Source organism: Tachypleus tridentatus, chromosome 2 (assembly GCF_004210375.1).
Source record: "Tachypleus tridentatus isolate NWPU-2018 chromosome 2, ASM421037v1, whole genome shotgun sequence".
NCBI classification, from domain to species: Eukaryota; Metazoa; Arthropoda; class Merostomata; order Xiphosura; family Limulidae; genus Tachypleus; species Tachypleus tridentatus.
Genome location: NC_134826.1, coordinates 146,647,569 through 146,667,064, shown reverse-complemented (window position 1 = coordinate 146,667,064; position 19,496 = coordinate 146,647,569). Strand labels below are relative to the sequence as shown.

Sequence of the window (19,496 nt, the reverse complement as noted above, 5' to 3'; positions counted from 1 at the left end):
ATAACTATATTGTTATTATAATACGTGTATTTCATCAAAGCCATGACTTATCATGACACAATGTAATAACTATATTGTTATTATAATACGTGTATTTCATCAAACCCATGACTTATCATGACACAATGTAATAACTATATTGTTATTATAATACGTGTATTTCATCAAAGCCGCGACTTATCATGACACAATGTAATAACTATATTGTTATTATAATACGTGTATTTCATCAAACCCATGACTTATCATGACACAATGTAATAACTATATTGTTATTATAATACGTGTATTTCATCAAAGCCATGACTTATCATGACACAATGTAATAACTATATTGTTATTATAATACGTGTATTTCATCAAAGCCATGACTTATCATGACACAAAAGAACCAGTTAATGTTTGTAATCTGCACACCAGTGCTTATGCACTCAAATATTAGTGAAGTAGTTACATATCACCCATATGTAATGTTGTTGAAACCTCGTAACAGTTTTGAACAGTTAGTCCAAACGTTCAAACAGATCACCCATATGTAATGTTGTTGAAACCTCGTAACAGTTTTGAATAGTTAGTCCAAACGTTCAAACAGATCACCCATATGTAATGTTGTTGAAACCTCGTAACAGTTTTGAACAGTTAGTCCAAACGTTCAAACAGATCACCCATATGTAATGTTGTCGAAACCTCGTAACAGTTTTGAACAGTTAGTCCAAACGTTCAAACAGATCACCCATATGTAATGTTGTTGAAACCTCGTAACAGTTTTGAACAGTTAGTCCAAACGTTCAAACAGATCACCCATATGTAATGTTGTTGAAACCTCGTAACAGTTTTGAACAGTTAGTCCAAACGTTCAAACAGATCACCCATATGTAATGTTGTTGAAACCTCGTAACAGTTTTGAACAGTTAGTCCAAACGCTCAAACAGATCACCCATATGTAATGTTGTTGAAACCTCAGAACAGTTTTGAACAGTTAGTCCAAGCGTTCAAACAGATCACCCATATGTAATGTTGTTGAAACCTCGTAACAGTTTTGAACAGTTAGTCCAAACGTTCAAACAGATCACCCATATGTAATGTTGTTGAAACCTCGTAACAGTTTTGAACAGTTAGTCCTAACGTTCAAACAGATCACCCATATGTAATGTTGTTGAAACCTCGTAACAGTTTTGAACAGTTAGTCCTAACGTTCAAACAGATCACCCATATGTAATGTTGTTGAAACCTCGTAACAGTTTTGAACAGTTAGTCCAAACGTTCAAACAGATCACCCATATGTAATGTTGTTGAAACCTCGTAACAGTTTTGAACAGTTAGTCCAAACGCTCAAACAGATCACCCATATGTAATGTTGTTGAAACCTCGTAACAGTTTTGAACAGTTAGTCCAAACGTTCAAACAGATCACCCATATGTAATGTTGTTGAAACCTCGTAACAGTTTTGAAAAGTTAGTCCAAACGTTCAAACAGATCACCCATATGTAATGTTGTTGAAACCTCGTAACAGTTTTGAACAGTTAGTCCAAACGTTCAAACAGATCACCCATATGTAATGTTGTTGAAACCTCGTAACAGTTTTGAACAGTTAGTCCAAACGTTCAAACAGATCACCCATATGTAATGTTGTTGAAACCTCGTAACAGTTTTGAACAGTTAGTCCAAACGTTCAAACAGATCACCCATATGTAATGTTGTTGAAACCTCGTAACAGTTTTGAACAGTTAGTCTAAGCGTTCAAACAGATCACCCATATGTAATGTTGTTGAAACCTCGTGAACAGTTTTGAACAGTTAGTCCAAACGCTCAAACAGATCACCCATATGTAATGTTGTTGAAACCTCGTAACAGTTTTGAACAGTTAGTCCAAACGTTCAAACAGATCACCCATATGTAATGTTGTTGAAACCTCAGTAACAGTTTTGAACAGTTAGTCCAAACGCTCAAACAGATCACCCATATGTAATGTTGTTGAAACCTCGTAACAGTTTTGAACAGTTAGTCCAAACGTTCAAACAGATCACCCATATGTAATGTTGTTGAAACCTCGTAACAGTTTTGAACAGTTAGTCCAAACGTTCAAACAGATCACCCATATGTAATGTTGTTGAAACCTCGTAACAGTTTTGAACAGTTAGTCCAAACGTTCAAACAGATCACCCATATGTAATGTTGTTGAAACCTCGTAACAGTTTTGAACAGTTAGTCCAAACGCTCAAACAGATCACCCATATGTAATGTTGTTGAAACCTCGTAACAGTTTTGAACAGTTAGTCCAAACGTTCAAACAGATCACCCATATGTAATGTTGTTGAAACCTCGTAACAGTTTTGAACAGTTAGTCCAAACGCTCAAACAGATCACCCATATGTAATGTTGTTGAAACCTCGTAACAGTTTTGAACAGTTAGTCCAAACGTTCAAACAGATCACCCATATGTAATGTTGTTGAAACCTCGTAACAGTTTTGAACAGTTAGTCCAAACGTTCAAACAGATCACCCATATGTAATGTTGTTGAAACCTCGTAACAGTTTTGAACAGTTAGTCCAAACGTTCAAACAGATCACCCATATGTAATGTTGTTGAAACGTCGTAACAGTTTTGAACAGTTAGTCCTAACGTTCAAACAGATCACCCATATGTATTGTTGTTGAAACCTCGTAACAGTTTTGAACAGTTAGTCCTAACGCTCAAACAGATCACCCATATGTAATGTTGTTGAAACCTCGTAACAGTTTTGAACAGTTAGTCCAAACGTTCAAACAGATCACCCATATGTAATGTTGTTGAAACCTCGTAACAGTTTTGAACAGTTAGTTCAAGTCGTGTGATTCTTCTGCATCAAGAACAATGAGCAATACTCAGTTGCCACAACACTTGAAATTCTTATAGGCAGGATTAGATTAAATTGACCTATCGGACCTGATTTCCTGTTTCATTAGCTGTATTTTTTATAGAAGTTATGTACTCTTTTTCAAACCTTTTTGTTTTCCCCAATCAGATTAAATAATCCCATTAAGTATGGGAATTATTCTATTAATGTTAAACCTTTACTTTTACGAATCTAAATATCTTATTTCTGTAATGCAGATATAAAAAGCATTTTAATACTAGAAATAAACCTCTAAACACCGTATTTAAATCATTCAATAGTTTGTACCATCAGTGTTTCAGTGAAACTCTCTTATGAAGTGAAACATTAAGTGAGCAATTAAAGTCTAAGAAATAATAACAAATTCGGTGTTAACAAGTTTGTTTATTTGCCCAAATATAATGTTCATCCAATTTTGAAAGGGTAAATTGAAAAAGAGTTGTTTATTCACACATCATTTGTACATTATATATTGTATAGATTGTAAACAACTATTGTTGTATTAAGTATTTCTGGAAATTTTTCATTGAAATGTTTACACGTGGTAATACATGAAGCTAATTATTCATCAAATTTTTGTAATCTTAGTTATATAACATCTCATCATCTGTTGCATTAGATATGAAACGTTATTTGGAACCTCTGATGAAGCTTTAAGAATTTTTAGGTGGTGACTTCTATTAAAATACCCAACAGATACACAAATATTATGTATTTGAAGTGTGCATTGTATTCAAATTAAGTGCAGTTTGGAAGTATAGGAATGTGGAGCGGCTTGAGGTACTTCACCATCCAAAAAGAGATTTGCAGTAGTTTGTAATCAATCTTTGGTGAGTGAAATAAAACTTCTTGTGAGAAGTGAGAATCCATGAACACAAAAGTCAGTGCTAAAAGCTGTCCATGTGCTTTAGAAAAATAATACAAGTCCTTGCATACACAGGTTACTTCCATGACATCTGTTTAACATCAAGCAGCTTGAGAATGAAATGGTATTTGGTTATTCTATATTGTTGAAGTCAGCTATAGATTGCTGTGTGATCAGACTGTTGAAATAGGTGCTGAAGACCTATTGTCCTCGTATTTTAGTTGGATTATGAAAAGTCAGCAAGAAAGAGGGTTGTGCTTTAGACATGACAACCTTATAATAAGAGCTTTTGCTCTTAAGTAATTGTTAAGATACTTAGTGAACATGACTGGATCTGGTGACATAGTGTCACATGATGTAATCAGAATATCAAAATAATTTTAGTATAATGTATACCCAATATCTGTAGTTAGTGAAATACAGAGGACTTGTTACAGGCCACTGAGAACTTTGGCACACAAGTCAGATTTTTATTAGTAGTGTCTACATAACATATAAACTTGTATACTTTTGCTGCACTTAAGCAATGTATACAGTGACAATTTCAATTAATTAATTATTTTGATGTGGAATTCTCATTAAATGTCAGAGTCCTTAAAAGTCAAATTTGAGGTATATCAAATAACATCTTTTGAGCATTATTTTATTTAATATTTGACCAGAATTATCTGTACTATAGCGTTTTTAGTGTGCTTGATACTACTGTGTGCAGTGAACTTGTAGATACATGCATTGTTATTTTTTATAGTTCTTCATTCTGTAAGATTATTAGGTGCTTATATTTATCAGTCTGATTTTATTTTAGGAGAAAGATCCATGGAAAGCATCCTTAGTAAAAGTTGTTCCAACTCCAAACAACGGATCACCAGAGCTTGTGAAACTCCATCATGACCAGGTTGTATGAACTTCTGTGTCATACAAAGTGCATATAGCTTTTTGTAACAAGAGTTGGGCCTTATTCAGCACAAATGTATATGTTTTAGCTTATCGAAACAGGATGAGAGTGCATCATTGCTGATTACAAGTTCAGCCTATCATAAATCTCTTGCAGAAATGTCTTAAATGTGCTTATGTGAGAACTTCAAAGTTGAAGAGGTTTCTCAAGTGAAAATGAGTTTTCTTTAGGGCCTTTGATATTAGTCAGTTTCAATGACTACTGGAACATTTAAGCTTCTGTATTTTTGTGAGCATTGTAAACCTAGGGCATCCTCCAATTTCTACCTTTTGGGGGTATTTTCTGGTATAAAACATCTTTTAACTGAGTAACAAGTAAAATGGTCATTATAAGAGATCAGAATCTTAAGTCAGTTCATAGATCAACCCTTCTATTAATTCAATCAACGTAACTAAAAGTCAGCCGAACAGATAATTCAATCTTCAAGTCCACTAGTCTTTAAAATGTATTTTGATGTAACATTCTTTCACTGATTTCATCTTATAACACTATGGTTAGCAAAAGGTGTTTTACAGCTCAAATATATATAAGATTTGTGTATGAATTTACAGTGAGAGTTGATATCTTTTATTTTGGTAAATATCTAATAAAATGTACAAAATAGTGCACAGAGAGTTTTTTTTAATGATATATTTTAACATAAACATAAATCGGGAATTTTAAATATATTGTTACTGCATCTAAGAGTTTTTGCTTTCATATGCCAACATTAAACTTCTAAACACACACACACACACACACACACACACACACTAACAGATGTACTCATTCAATGCATGGGGAGGAACCCATTTTAATGTCTTCTGCTATCAATTTACCTCCATTTTGTTTATTTATGAACTTCATTTAACCTTTTTTTTTCTCTTTTTTTCAGTTCTAAACTTTCTTTACATCTGTCTACTTCTTCCTTGTCACACTGTTTCTGAATTATTTTTTAATTTTATTTAAAACTTTGATTTATAATTTATTTCATAGATGGTGTTAGAAGTGTTCAATTACAATCAGATGCTAAGATGATTTGATGCTTTAAACTTGCCATCTTAACCAGTACCTCAAACCTCTGACTCAATCGATTATGATATTGAAAGAGTCTTCTGTACAAATGATCATTTGTTTAAAAAAGACTTGATGTAAAATCTGGACTTAAAAAGGATTTGAACTTGTGGCTTCCATCTGAAAGTCAGGTGCTGTAATTTGTGAGCCACTTTGAGATCCAGTGTTTGAAATCAAACATCTATTTGTATTAAATTTTTCCAGCATTGAAAGAACTTACTCTAAGCATTATCAATTCTGTTTGAAGTTTGTGTGCTCAAGCCATTAAGGCAATGTGAAAGTTACCAGGTGTTACAAACAAGCCAGTCATTACCAACAAATAGTTCCTGTAATTAGGAAAGACTGGCTGTAACAGCAGTAGATGTGATAATGAAGCTGATCCTATTGTTTTGACCAATAGTCAGCCTACTGGACCACTAATATATATTTTGATATATGTAACAATTACTTGTGCTGTCAGTATTTAGAGTTGGACCTTACCTCCAGATGTGCAGCCATGTTGCTTTCTTATTCTGGTACCCCACAATCCTAGCAAGCAATACAGTGTAAAGAGGTGTTTCTTTAGCTTATGGTTGGTGTTATGGTGATGAAGAATATTTTGATCCTGTTCTCCTTGACGGTAGATGACATGCTGGCAAGCTAGAAGATGTCAAGTTACATCCTGTTGACTCTCAAGCTGTCTTTTGTTTTTTGGGAGCAATTTTCTTTGGTATATCTTTTTGGTTTTGGTGTTTTCCTGGCTAACCAAGAAAGCATGCTTTAGTCTGAATATTTTCAAAATTGAAATGTGTTGCAAGTAAAACATGATTTCTTTATAGAGTTATAGCTGAGAGTTCCAGTTGGACAAAATGTTTTGATGTTGTATCCTTGACAATCAAGTAGATGTAGTTTCAATAATGGTCATGATTTTTGTGCATCAAAAATAATTATTGAAGGAGACACGCATACACCTTATGTACAGATGATACACTACTCTTTGGGCACCTAATTAGATTTTAGGGTAGATTGGTATATAATATATATATATGCCTGGTAGAATTTTTAAAAGACATGCGTGATTTATGGGGTAAAAAGTATGTCATTTCTTGTAAGTTGTGTTTATTGGTACCATAATATAGTAGATGTATATATATCCAAACTTCCACCCAAAATTAACTGTGTAACATTTCACTTTGTTTTTTTTTAACTTTGGATTATCGGAAATGTTTCTAAGAAAAAAAATGAAATATTTTTTGAACTTTTTGTCCATTTTTGTATTACATATATTGTCAGAGAAAGGCTTTAAAAACAGAACAGCATCTCTTGGTTAGTAACGACACACAAAGAATATTGTTTTTACTCATACATCTGTTTATTAAGAAGACAAGGGACTGGCATCCAGACTTGTTATTTCTCAACTGGTTTTGTATTAACCCTCAGCTTTGTATAGAGGGTTTGTTTTCACTTAGATTGTGGATGGTCAAGGTGGATGTTTTTGACACCTTTTTGCACATTGCAGTTGCCTCATCTTCCAGATGATTTCTTTCTTTTGTTCATTGGGATCAGATCTCCCTGTTTCATGTTGTTTCTTTTGGTATTTGATCTGCTCATTATGTGTTTGTTAGAGTTTTCCTCTTTCTTTAAGGATGAGGACTTGAGGTACCATTTTTACAGAAATGATTGGCTTCTCCTCACTCTTTCTTGAGAAGATGCTTTTTCTCACATCTGAATTTTTCTGTACGAGGCTGTTCGGCTAGGTTGGCTTATCAGGTTTTCCAGTTTTTTATCATGTCCATCCTATATTTGATGCATCTGGGCATGTTCTTCAACTTTCATCTCAGTTGAGCTTAGCCTTGACCACTTAAGTTATAGTTAGTGGAGTGTCTTGTCACCAAGACTTATGTTTCTCTTTTTACACCCTTTGCATGAGATTCTTTTGGGAGCTCTGGTTTCCTGTAAACCATTTATTCCTTTATGTCACACACACACAAACTTCTAATTGAATTGTTGGTATCTGTGGAGCTGCTGTTCTTGCTTCCCCCAATCTCAAGAATTTTTCTTAGTGGTTTGATGCTGCCAAAACCAATGTTGACATCCCCTTGTTGTCACCTGATTGCATCTCCATCTCTTCAAAGATGCTTCTCACTTAGACTAGGTGGCACTTGTGAATGACTATGTTACTCTGGAAGTAGGAACTCTGGAGGAATCTATACTCCACATCAGTGTTCTTGTACTTCTTGCTCTCTGTTAAGTATTTTCCTATTTCCTTCCTTTTCTTGTGGATCAGATGATCATTATCCACTCTGATGATAATTTCAAGGACATTTGTTATATCATGAAACAGAAGGTAACCTTTTCTAAAACTCTTTGGACCTATTGGACCTGCTATTTTGGGTTAATCATGTGGCTTTGAACTAGGTGATACATTCTTTCTCTCAGCTGTACAGAGCTCTAACTATAGAGTTTTCTTCTTACCCTCATGTTTTTCATTGGATTTGCTCTCAGACATCTCCTGTCATCATCACCTTCACCACTTTCAACAGCACCCATCCTCTCCTTGGGTCCCCAGTTTCTGTTTTTCTATTACTTATCTTCTTTGTCTTCTTCCTCATGTCCTTGCTTTAATGCACAACATTTCTTATTGGATCCTGTTGGTGACATCTCTTTGGCCAGCACAACCGTGATTGCCTCTGCTTCATGAATTGGCATCCAGGTTCTCTCATTTTCTGTTTGATCCATAACACTTTCAAAAGTGGATGTTGTCCTTTCGTTTTTTTGTGTGGACTTTTCCAGTCCACTGCCTTCAGGGTTGGACTCTCTGATCATATAGACTTTTCTTATCCAATTCCTATCATTCTGTCTTTATAACCCTCAGTGTGGATTCCTGTACATTGTGAAAGGACCTCCCAAGGAAGGCTCTGTTCTTTCAGTTTATCTCCTCTGGTATCTAAACATCCACTCACATGTTTTCTGTGCATGGTGACCCATAAAGGGGAGGAGAGGATCCTGGTGGGTGAGGGATCCAACCCTAACTCACCACTTTAGCCTTGAATTCCCGTAGATGGGCAGTCTTGGGGTGGCCCTTCTAGGGTCAGTTGGCTGGTCCACTTGGGCTAGAGTCAACCAAGTCAGAGATTCTTGCTGGTTTCTCTACCCAAGGAATTTCTCTACTCTCAAAGATGGAATTATGATGCCGACCAGTGTCCTCATTCTGACATTTACATTACCATGTCCACCTTTCACCATCAAGACAGGTTATTTTAATTGCAAGGTATGCCCATACATTCCAAACCCTCTCAGATGTTTCCAGTGTCAGTGGTTTTGTCACTCGAAGACTTCATATCATGGTTACTTGACATGTGCTTATTGCTGTGCCAAGGACCATGATGCCTATGAGTGTGAAACGAATCTTCTTTGCATCAATTGCAATAGCTCTCACCCATCCAACTTTTATTCTTCCCTTAAATGGTTCAAAGAAAAAGGGCTGCAGCATTTGAAAATGATTCAAAACATTACTTACCTTGAGGCTTGAAAGTTGCTGACCACCACTTCATCTCAGACGTATGCTACTGCATGTCATTCCACTGGGAATGCAGACGGATCTTTCAGTGCCTCCAAAAGAATCATTCTCAAACCAAATGAAAAGTCTTTTAACCTCCATGGTTAAAAAAGTTGATAAATCAACTTCAACACCCATCTCTGTCCCTAACATACATTCCAGCAAACTCCAAGATCCACATTCTTTGGTTCCAGGTACAGGCATTTCCTTGGGTACATCTTCTGCCACCCCAAGATGCAAAACATTCATTCACATTCTCAGTCACTGGAATCCTCTTCTAACAACAAAGACCTGCCCAATCAATCCAGGGCAGGATCTGTGGAGGTCAACAGACTTCTGTCGAATAAGGACAGTAAAGGAATAAGATGTTGTTATAAATAGAAGGGCTCTCCACCCAATTTTTTTACATATAAATAAAAATGGCCATCTTGAAACAATGGAACTGTCGAGGTTTATGTTCTAATCTGGATGACATCAAAGCACTGATTGCTTTCTACCATCTTGTATGTCTTTTCTTTCAGGAAACATTTCTGAAACCTGCCAATACAGTCACCTTTTGGCACTTTTATTTGTATAGAAATGACAGGCTGTGTGATGGACGATTGCATGGAGGGGTGGCACTGTTGATTGATCAGCATGTGTCCACCCTGTCTTTGCCACTTGACACACCCTTGGAGGCCATAGCCATCAGTGTTTCCTTGGGTCGTACCATCACTGTTTGTTCTCTCTTCCTGTTGCCTGGAGAGACATATGATCATTCAGACCTTGATGCTCTCATTGAACAGTTGCTGTGTTCCTTTTTAATCCTGGGGGACTTTAATGGACATCATCCCCTTTGGGGAAGTGCTGATATTGATAGGAGGGGTTGTTCCGTAGATCGTATGCTCTCTGATCACAACCTTTCTCTTTTAAGTACTGGTTCTTATACTTATTTTCATGCACCTAGTCTGTCCTTTACTGTTATTCATCTTTCAGTTTGCTCCCCTTCCCTATTCACTTTTCATGGAGGGTTGACAATAACCCATGAGGCAGTGATAATTTTCCTATCATTTTGATAGAGATTGGCTATGGTTGATGCATCCGACCCACGTGCCCCGGTGGAAGCTGGATCAAGCAAACTGGCCACTGCTTTCACAGAACGTGATCCTGCCATTGTCTGTAAGCTATCAATAGATGAATGTGTGGCAGCACTGCCTGATTGTATTATACAGGCGGCTGCTCAATGTATTCCTAAAACCTCAACAACCTTTCATGATATTCTCGTCCATGGGGGAATCCTGCCTGCCACATGGCATGGAAGGTTCAAAAACAGGCCTGGGATACTTTTTGTAGGCATCCCACACTCTCATACCACATTACTTTCGAGCATGCTGGTGCACATTCTTGGCGGGTAAGACACCAAAGCCAGAAGGACTCTTTGATTAAATTCACAACCAGCATATCTCCTACCACCAGTTCCAAAATCTTGATCTTGCTTTCTGATGACTAGGAAGTAGCTGATACCTGGAGCATTGCCAATACTCTAAGTAAAAGCTTTTGCCAGGTTTCTAACACTTTTTGCTTCTTTCTCCACCTTCTTACCCACCCAGACTTAGGCAGAGAGATCACCTCTTTTTTTATTTGAGCTGATTGTCTCTATGACTATAATCGTCCCTTTACACTGGTAGAACTTGAACTGGCCCTTCATCAGTCTGGCAGTACATCTGTTAAACCTGATGATGTACACTATGAAACCCTGCACCATCTTTCTTCTGATTGTTTGTAACTGGATCTGGCAGGAGAATGTTTTCCTGATTATTTTACCTTTCTCTAAGCCAGGGAAAGATCCCAAGATTCCTTCAAACTACCGTCCAATTGCTTTGACGAGTTGTCTCTGTAAGACATTAGAAAGGATGGTTAATGCTCGTCTTGTTTGGTTCCTTGAATCAAACAACCTCCTCTCGCCCACCCAGTGTGGGTTCCGTCGACAGCACCCCACCACAGACCACCTAATTTGTCTTGAAACATCTATCAGAGAAGCCTTTCTCAACCGCCAACATCTTGTATCAATATTCTTTGACATAGAGAAGGCTTACGACACAACATGGAGGTATGGCGTTTTGCGAGACCTCCATACATATGGGTTACGTGGCCATCTACCCATGTTTATTAAAAAAATTTTAATGGACAGGAGATTCCAAGTTCGTGTGGGTTCGACACTTTCCGTTCTTTTGTACAGGAACTTGGAGTCCCTCAAGGCTGTGTATTGAGTGTTACACTCTTCAGTATAAAGATAAATGCCATCATTTTCAACTCCCTCTCACTGTTGCGAATGGGCTGTATGTTGACGACTTTCACATCTCATGTCAGTCGTCAAACATGAGATATATTGAGCGGCAACTACAAATCGCCTCAATTGTGTAATGGAAGTGGACTCTGGCTTAACGCTTTAATTTCTCTCTCTCCAAAACTGTATGCATGCACTTTGCCGCCGACGGGTATTCACCCTGATCCTAAACTTCATATCGGTGAAGTTTTGCTGCCAGTGGCCCCAGAGACCAAGTTCTTGGGGCTTATCTTTGATTGTAAACTGACCTTTATACCACACTTAAAGTAGCTTCGGGTCAAATGCACAAGAGCACTGAACATCCTCCGTGTTCTCTCTTCTACCAGTTGGGGGTCAGATTGCTGTTCAATGTTAAGGGTATATCATGCTCTTATTAGATCGAAACTCAATTATGGATCAATGGTCTATGGCTCTGCCAGACCCTCGGCTTTAAAGATGCGGGACCCCATTCATCACCAAGGACTTCGACTCTGCACTGGGGCTTTCTGTACCTCTCCAGTTCAAAGTATATACATTGAATCTCATGAACCTTCTCTACACCTTTGCCGTTTGCAACTATCTTTACAATATACTTCGAAACTTTATTCCTTACCAAAACATCCCACCTGGAAATGTGTTTTCCTTCCTCGGTGGGCAGTACTTTTTCAGAACAGACGATCTGTCATTGCTCCGCTTTGGCCTTTGCATCCGGGCGCAATTGGATGAATTGGGTCTGTCCTTGAATAACATTGCAGATTCCACAGGTCGGCCCATCCCACCATGGCTTATTACAGCTCCCAAATGTGACCTTTCTTTCAGTCACCTAAAAAAACCTCCAGATTGGAAGTACTGTCTTTTATTTAATGAATATCTTTCAAACAATCATTCAGTTCCCATTTATACAGATGGTTCCAAATCAGGTAATTCAGTGGGCTCTGCTATGGTTTGCTATGGGTCAGTAGTTGCGTGCAGAATCCCTTCTTCAGCTTCTGTGTTCACTGCTGAACTGCATGCCATATCTCTTGCCCTGGATCATATTGCAGCTGAGCAGTACTCCAACTGCACTATTTATACTGATTCGCTTAGTTCTACACTTGCCTTGGAATCGCTACATGTTAGCTCACATCCTATTCTCGCTGATATTCGAAACCGACTGGCCCATTTCTCATTAGCAGCTACTTCAATCCAGTTTTTCTGGATATCAGGCCATGTTGGTATTCGCGGAAACGAGCTTGCAGACATGGCAGCTAAATATGTCTGCTTCAGCACCATCACTCTTATGCCTATTCCGTACATGGACTATGGTGTTGTCTTCAAGGCTCGGCCGTGCCAGCTAGCAGTCCACTTGAGTGAGCAACGTGACAACAAACTTTTTCAAATCAAACCCAAAATTGGACTTTGGCCATCTAGCTTCCGTAAAGTTTGGAAGGAGGAAGTTGTTCTCACTAGGCTACGCGATTGGTCACAGTTTTTAACTCATCATTTTCTTTTATCTGGAACTGATGCACCAATGTGTAGTTTGTGTAACACTCAAATCACTATCAGCCACATTTTACTTTCTTGCCATCGTTACAATTCTCAACGACGGCAATATTTTAAACATATTTTTTCCCAGGGTCAGTCTGTAACATTGGACAGAGTTATTGGTGATGGTGACTCTGTCCACCTTGATAATGTTTTTAATTTTTAATGGCCATTAATCTTTTAATCTCATTTAAGTGTTGCATATTTATTCATTACACCTTTTAATTATGGTTCCTTTTTACAGTTTTAATCTCTCTCTTTCAATTTGACATTGGACAATGGCCAGAACATTAAATAACTCGACACCAGGACTGGAAAGGCCAACTTCAGGTGACTAACGCTACTGTTTGAACTATCCGCTTGAACTACTCGTTAGTCGCCCCATGAAGTTGTTATTATACTTTTGCTGCATATCATTTCACACTTTTACTACTTAACTTTTAGTACTGGCCATATTGACTCATAACCCGAATCAGGACTGGAAAGACCAACTTCAGGTGACTGACGGTGGTTTTATACTTACCTGTTAGTCTTCCTGGCGGGTTATGATCATTACCATTCTGCTACAGGTAGTTCTTACAACTTTGTTGACTGGATGTCAACATGGGTTTTTACGCCATTTTCTGTTTTAATTGCCGTTTTGCTTTTATCTTCAATTACTTTTACAAATTTTACTCCATTTACTTGACTTTTATCTTTTTACTGGACATTTGGCTACTCATTATTACGATTTTTTGCGGAGTGTCTTTTGAAACTTTTATTCTTTTACATTTTGATAATAGCTGCTATGACACATAACCCGGAACCAGGACTGGAAAGGCTAACTTCAGGTGATTGACGGTGGTTTTGAACTTACCTGTTAGTCTTCCTGGCGGGTTATGATCATTACCATTTTGCTAGAGTAAATATTTTACAACTTTGAAGACTAGGTGTCAACATTGGTTTTATACTTTTTTGTTTTACCTTCATTTCCATTTATGTCTATTACTACATTTATTTATTTTTTTACATTTTTACCGAATGTCTGGCGCAGATAGCCTCGCTGCTTTGTGCCATAAAACACTAAATCAATCCATCTTGCTTCTGGCCATCATCATATGCCATCAATGCTTCTTGAACTGTCTTTCATCACACTTCCCTACTCCTCTGTCTAGTCCAGGCCTTACCTTCTGAGCTGCTCAGTAAGGTGATGGTTGTTTTCACATTTTTTCACATCAGATTCATCAACTGTATCATTTTCTTGCATTTCATGTTCGCTGACTCTAGATTAATCTACTTATATTTGTCTCCCATTAACTTCATCATCTGGCTGTTTTATCTGTGGTATACTTGATTTTATTTAATAACCGTTCTTCAGTACTATGACATACTGTTTCTCAGTATCATAAGTAAACTTTATTCCCTATCAACCTCTTCCCTTTTATTGGATCCCACCAGGTGGCTGGTGTTACCACCCAGAGCATGCTTATTTTATAAAATCTACACCAGGCCCAGGGATAAGGGAAAGCACTCAACCAGTCTGCCTTGAATCTACCAACACTCACTGTTGAGATGTTCCCCAAAACCACTCATGATATTAAAACTACTCAATTTCCCAGTCCAGACTGTAGCATTTTATAGACTATTGTGGAAAAAGTTGGCACCAGGGAAGTAAATGTTGTCCAATTTGTTTTTACTTGCAAGCTTCTAAATACAGGGCTTCCTGGTTACCCACTGTAATATCTCTAGTGAATGACATTTCTGGCATGGCATCTGGGTACTTCTTTGGGTATCCGCATTGCAAAGTCTATTCCTATCCTTCTTTGAATGGAGCACAGGAGACCCTCACTACTTACCAGTTCCTAGCTGCTTTGGTGTTGGAACTCTGCTGTAAAGACACGTTCTATTAATTTTTTTTCAGTTTCATTGTTTTAAAAATTCAAGATAAACATTCTGGAAACAAAAAGAAAATGTTTTTTTTTAAGTGTTTGACGTAATTTCTCATTGGAAATAAAATGACTAAAGTAAACAAAGTGCTCAAGTTGTATAATAGTGTTTAGTAAGACTAGTATGTTCTATAGGTCACATTCTGTACATTTATAATAGTGTTTAGTAAGACTAGTATGTTCTATAGGTCACATTCTGTACATTTATAATAGTGTTTAGTAAGACTAGTATGTTCTATAGGTCACATTCTGTACATTTATAATAGTGTTTAGTAAGACTAGTATGTTCTATAGGTCACATTCTGTACATTTATAATAGTGTTTAGTAAGACTAGTATGTTCTACAGGTCACATTCTGTACATTTATAATAGTGTTTAGTAAGACTAGTATGTTCTATAGGTCACATTCTGTACATTTATAATAGTGTTTAGTAAGACTAGTATGTTCTATAGGTCACATTCTGTACATTTATAATAGTGTTTAGTAAGACTAGTATGTTCTATAGGTCACATTCTGTACATTTATAATAGTGTTTAGTAAGACTAGTATGTTCTATAGGTCACATTCTGTACATTTACAATAGTGTTTAGTAAGACTAGTATGTTCTATAGGTCACATTCTGTACATTTATAATAGTGTTTAGTAAGACTAGTATGTTCTACAGGTCACATTCTGTACATTTATAATAGTGTTTAGTAAGACTAGTATGTTCTACAGGTCACATTCTGTACATTTATAATAGTGTTTAGTAAGACTAGTATGTTCTACAGGTCACATTCTGTACATTTATAATAGTGTTTAGTAAGACTAGTATGTTCTATAGGTCACATTCTGTACATTTATAATAGTGTTTAGTAAGACTAGTATGTTCTATAGGTCACATTCTGTACATTTATAATAGTGTTTAGTAAGACTAGTATGTTCTATAGGTCACATTCTGTACATTTATAATAGTGTTTAGTAAGACTAGTATGTTCTATAGGTCACATTCTGTACATTTATAATAGTGTTTAGTAAGACTAGTATGTTCTACAGGTCACATTCTGTACATTTATAATAGTGTTTAGTAAGACTAGTATGTTCTACAGGTCACATTCTGTACATTTATAATAGTGTTTAGTAAGACTAGTATGTTCTATAGGTCACATTCTGTACATTTATAATAGTGTTTAGTAAGACTAGTATATTCTACAGGTCACATTCTGTTCTACATTTATAATAGTGTTTAGTAAGACTAGTATGTTCTATAGGTCACATTCTGTACATTTATAATAGTGTTTAGTAAGACTAGTATGTTCTACAGGTCAGTTGAAGTGTACATTATATATATTTATAAAATTAAAATATTATTTATTTTGTACATTATAGGATTATTTATAATATTATTTATTTTGTACATTATAGGATTATTTATAAAATTAAAATATTATTTATTTTGTACATTATAGGAATATTTATAAAATTAAAATATTATTTATGTTCTTATAGGTACATTATAGTATTATTTATAAAATTAAATATTATTTATTTTGTACATTATTAATATTATTTATTTTGTACATTATAGGATTATTTATATATTATTTATTTTGTACATTATAGGATTATTTATAATTATTTAATTAAAATATTATTTATTTTTGTACATTTATATAGGTTTATAAGACTATTGTTTATAAAATTAAAATATTATTTATTTTGTACATTATAGGTCACATTCTATATAATAGTGTTTAAATTAAAATATTATTTATAATTTGTACATTATAGGATTATTTATAAAAATTAAAATATTATTTATTTTGTACATTATAGGATTATAAAATTAAAATATTAATTTATTTTGTACATTATAGGATTATTTATAAAATTAAAATATTATTTATTTTGTACATTATAGGATTATTTATAAAATTAAAATATTATTTATTTTGTACATTATAGGATTATTTATAAAATTAAAATATTATTTATTTTGTACATTATAGGATTATTTATAAAATTAAAATATTATTTATTTTGTACATTATAGGATTATTTATAAAATTAAAATATTATTTATTTTGTACATTATAGGATTATTTATAAAATTAAAATATTATTTATTTTGTACATTATAGGATTATTTATAAAATTAAAATATTATTTATTTTAACTTTGAATAGCATTAAAGTAACAGTCTTTAATTTCTGGTTTTTATTGTTTTAGCGGGGAGATCATGACAAAGGAGGACAAGTGTGGTTTGTTTTTCAGAAAACGAAATACGTCTACGAACCAAACAAAAAGTGCTTTCAAGGGTTAGAGTTTCCTGTTGATTTACCAATGTTCTACTACCAGGAGTGGAAAGGTTACCAAGAAGATTCTGAAATAGCAGCAGCGGAACGAAAGTATGGTAAAAATGAGTAAGTAAACATGGTTGGTATGGTAGTTTAGTTAATAATGGTATCTTCAACTATAGAAATAATATATACTTAAACAGCTTTGTTTTTATACCAAATTCGTAAGGTTACATCATGTTCAGATCTAGCCATTAAATGAAACATTTATGATCAAGTTTTACAAATAGCCAAGTATTAATTAACCTCTTAGCTGTTTCCAATTCTTTATTGTAATGGCCTGGCATGGCCAAGCGCGTAAGGCGTGTGACTCTTAATCTGAGGGTCGCGGGTTCGCGCCCGCGTCGCGCTAAACATGCTCGCCTCCCAGCCGTGGGGTGTATAATGTTACGGTCAATCCCACTATTCGTTGATAAAAGAGTAGCCCAAGAGTTGGCGGTGGGTGGTGATGACTAGCTGCCTTCCCTCTAGTCTTACACTGCTAAATTAGGGACAGCTAGCACAGATAGCCCTCGAGTAGCTTTGTGCGAAATTTCAAAACAAAAATTTATTGTAATTAATACACCTAAGTTTGAAATCAAATGTAAACATTAAGAAATATTCACAGCTCTGTATTGGTAGAGCAAGTTTACTGTTTTTGAAAAGTATATAATACACTGAGAGGCATTAAAAACTCAACGTACGTACGTACAGTTAAACAATTTTAATATGCTAGGTTAAACATGAGTTTTGTATGAAACAACCAATTTTATTACTTTAATAATGCTCAGTATATAATAAATCTAATTACAAATTTCAAATTACCATTATAAAAAATTTTGTTATAAATAATGAAGAAAAGTAAAAGTAAATTAGGTCTCAAAGACAGTCAAGCAAAGCTGCAAAGAAACTTAGCAAAATCATTATTAAAACGTATATTTTAGTGAGGTGTAGGATGTCCCCCAAAAAAATATTTACATTTTGATTGATCATAGGACTATAGTAAACAAACCTACAAACCAGCAAAACATCTTTATTAATATTTCATACATCAAATTAACTGAACCTACACTATTGCATCATTTGAGATGTTTAAACTGGGTTACACCAGCATTGAAACAATCATGGTGTTAACAACAGAATTCCTGTTACACTTATATGTAATTTTCAACTCTGATTCGATGGAAAGTATTTGTGATGTGTCACTTTAACCTCTTAGTGGTTTGGTTTTTGTTTTGTTTTTTTTAGACATTCTACAATATTATCTGGAAAAAAAAATTTTAGAATCCATATACAGAAGTTGCATAATTTAAAACCTGGGTAGACTTTAATTATTGAAATAGTGTTACCAGCATCTAGGCATCTATTTAAATGTATAAATACCAATTTGCACTGTGTAGAAGTAAACTGTGCTTATATTTTTTCTCCTGCAGATTAGAAATGGTTGTTCCCGAGTTCATGGAGTTGTTCAAGGAGAGAGCTACAGCACCATTTTTTGTCTTTCAAGTTTTTTGTGTGGGACTATGGTGTCTAGATGAGTATTGGTACTACAGTGTTTTCACTCTGTTTATGTTAATTGCTTTTGAGTGCACCCTCGTTCAACAACAACTACGGAATCTTTCAGAAATACGAAAAATGGGTAATAAACCACACATGATTCAGGTAAAAACTTTCAAAACCAATTTAAGACCTGGAATAAATCTGGTAGTTTATCTTTATGTGTTTTAATAATATTAGAAAAATATAAAAGAATGAATGTGATGTCGAGAAACCCACTTGTTGAGAAATTTATATGCAAAAGAGAGTTGTTGAGAAAATATTTTACATAGAAGAGCGAACAACGTTTCGACCTTCTTCGGTCATCGTCAGGTTCACCAAGGTCGAAACGTTGTTCGCTTTTCTATGTAAAATATTTTCTCAACCCAAACGAGCCGTTTTTGCATATAAAAGAATGAATGCTTTATCTCTAAAAGTTCTCTGTTAAGAAACATAAATCAGAAATTTTTGGAATGTAGAAGTCAATTTTTTTAGATTTATCTGATTATGTTAGATTTTATTCAGTTGTGTAGAATCTTTGTTGATTATTGGTAGAAAAATATTTTAGAAGTTTGTAATGGATTGAATTTCAACTTTATAGTA

General features: G+C 35.1%; 1 protein-coding gene across 1 annotated transcript in view; it reads left to right on the top strand.

The window, feature by feature from the left end:
• LOC143245323 (endoplasmic reticulum transmembrane helix translocase) overlaps nt 1–19,496 on the top strand; it is a 75,699-nt gene that overhangs the window by 1,704 nt on the left and 54,499 nt on the right. Inside the window, exons 2-4 of the mRNA XM_076491529.1 lie at nt 4,547–4,636; nt 17,251–17,444; nt 18,791–19,019. Of these exons, the coding sequence (XP_076347644.1) occupies nt 4,547–4,636; nt 17,251–17,444; nt 18,791–19,019 (513 nt within the window). The remainder of the gene's footprint in view (nt 1–4,546; nt 4,637–17,250; nt 17,445–18,790; nt 19,020–19,496) is intronic.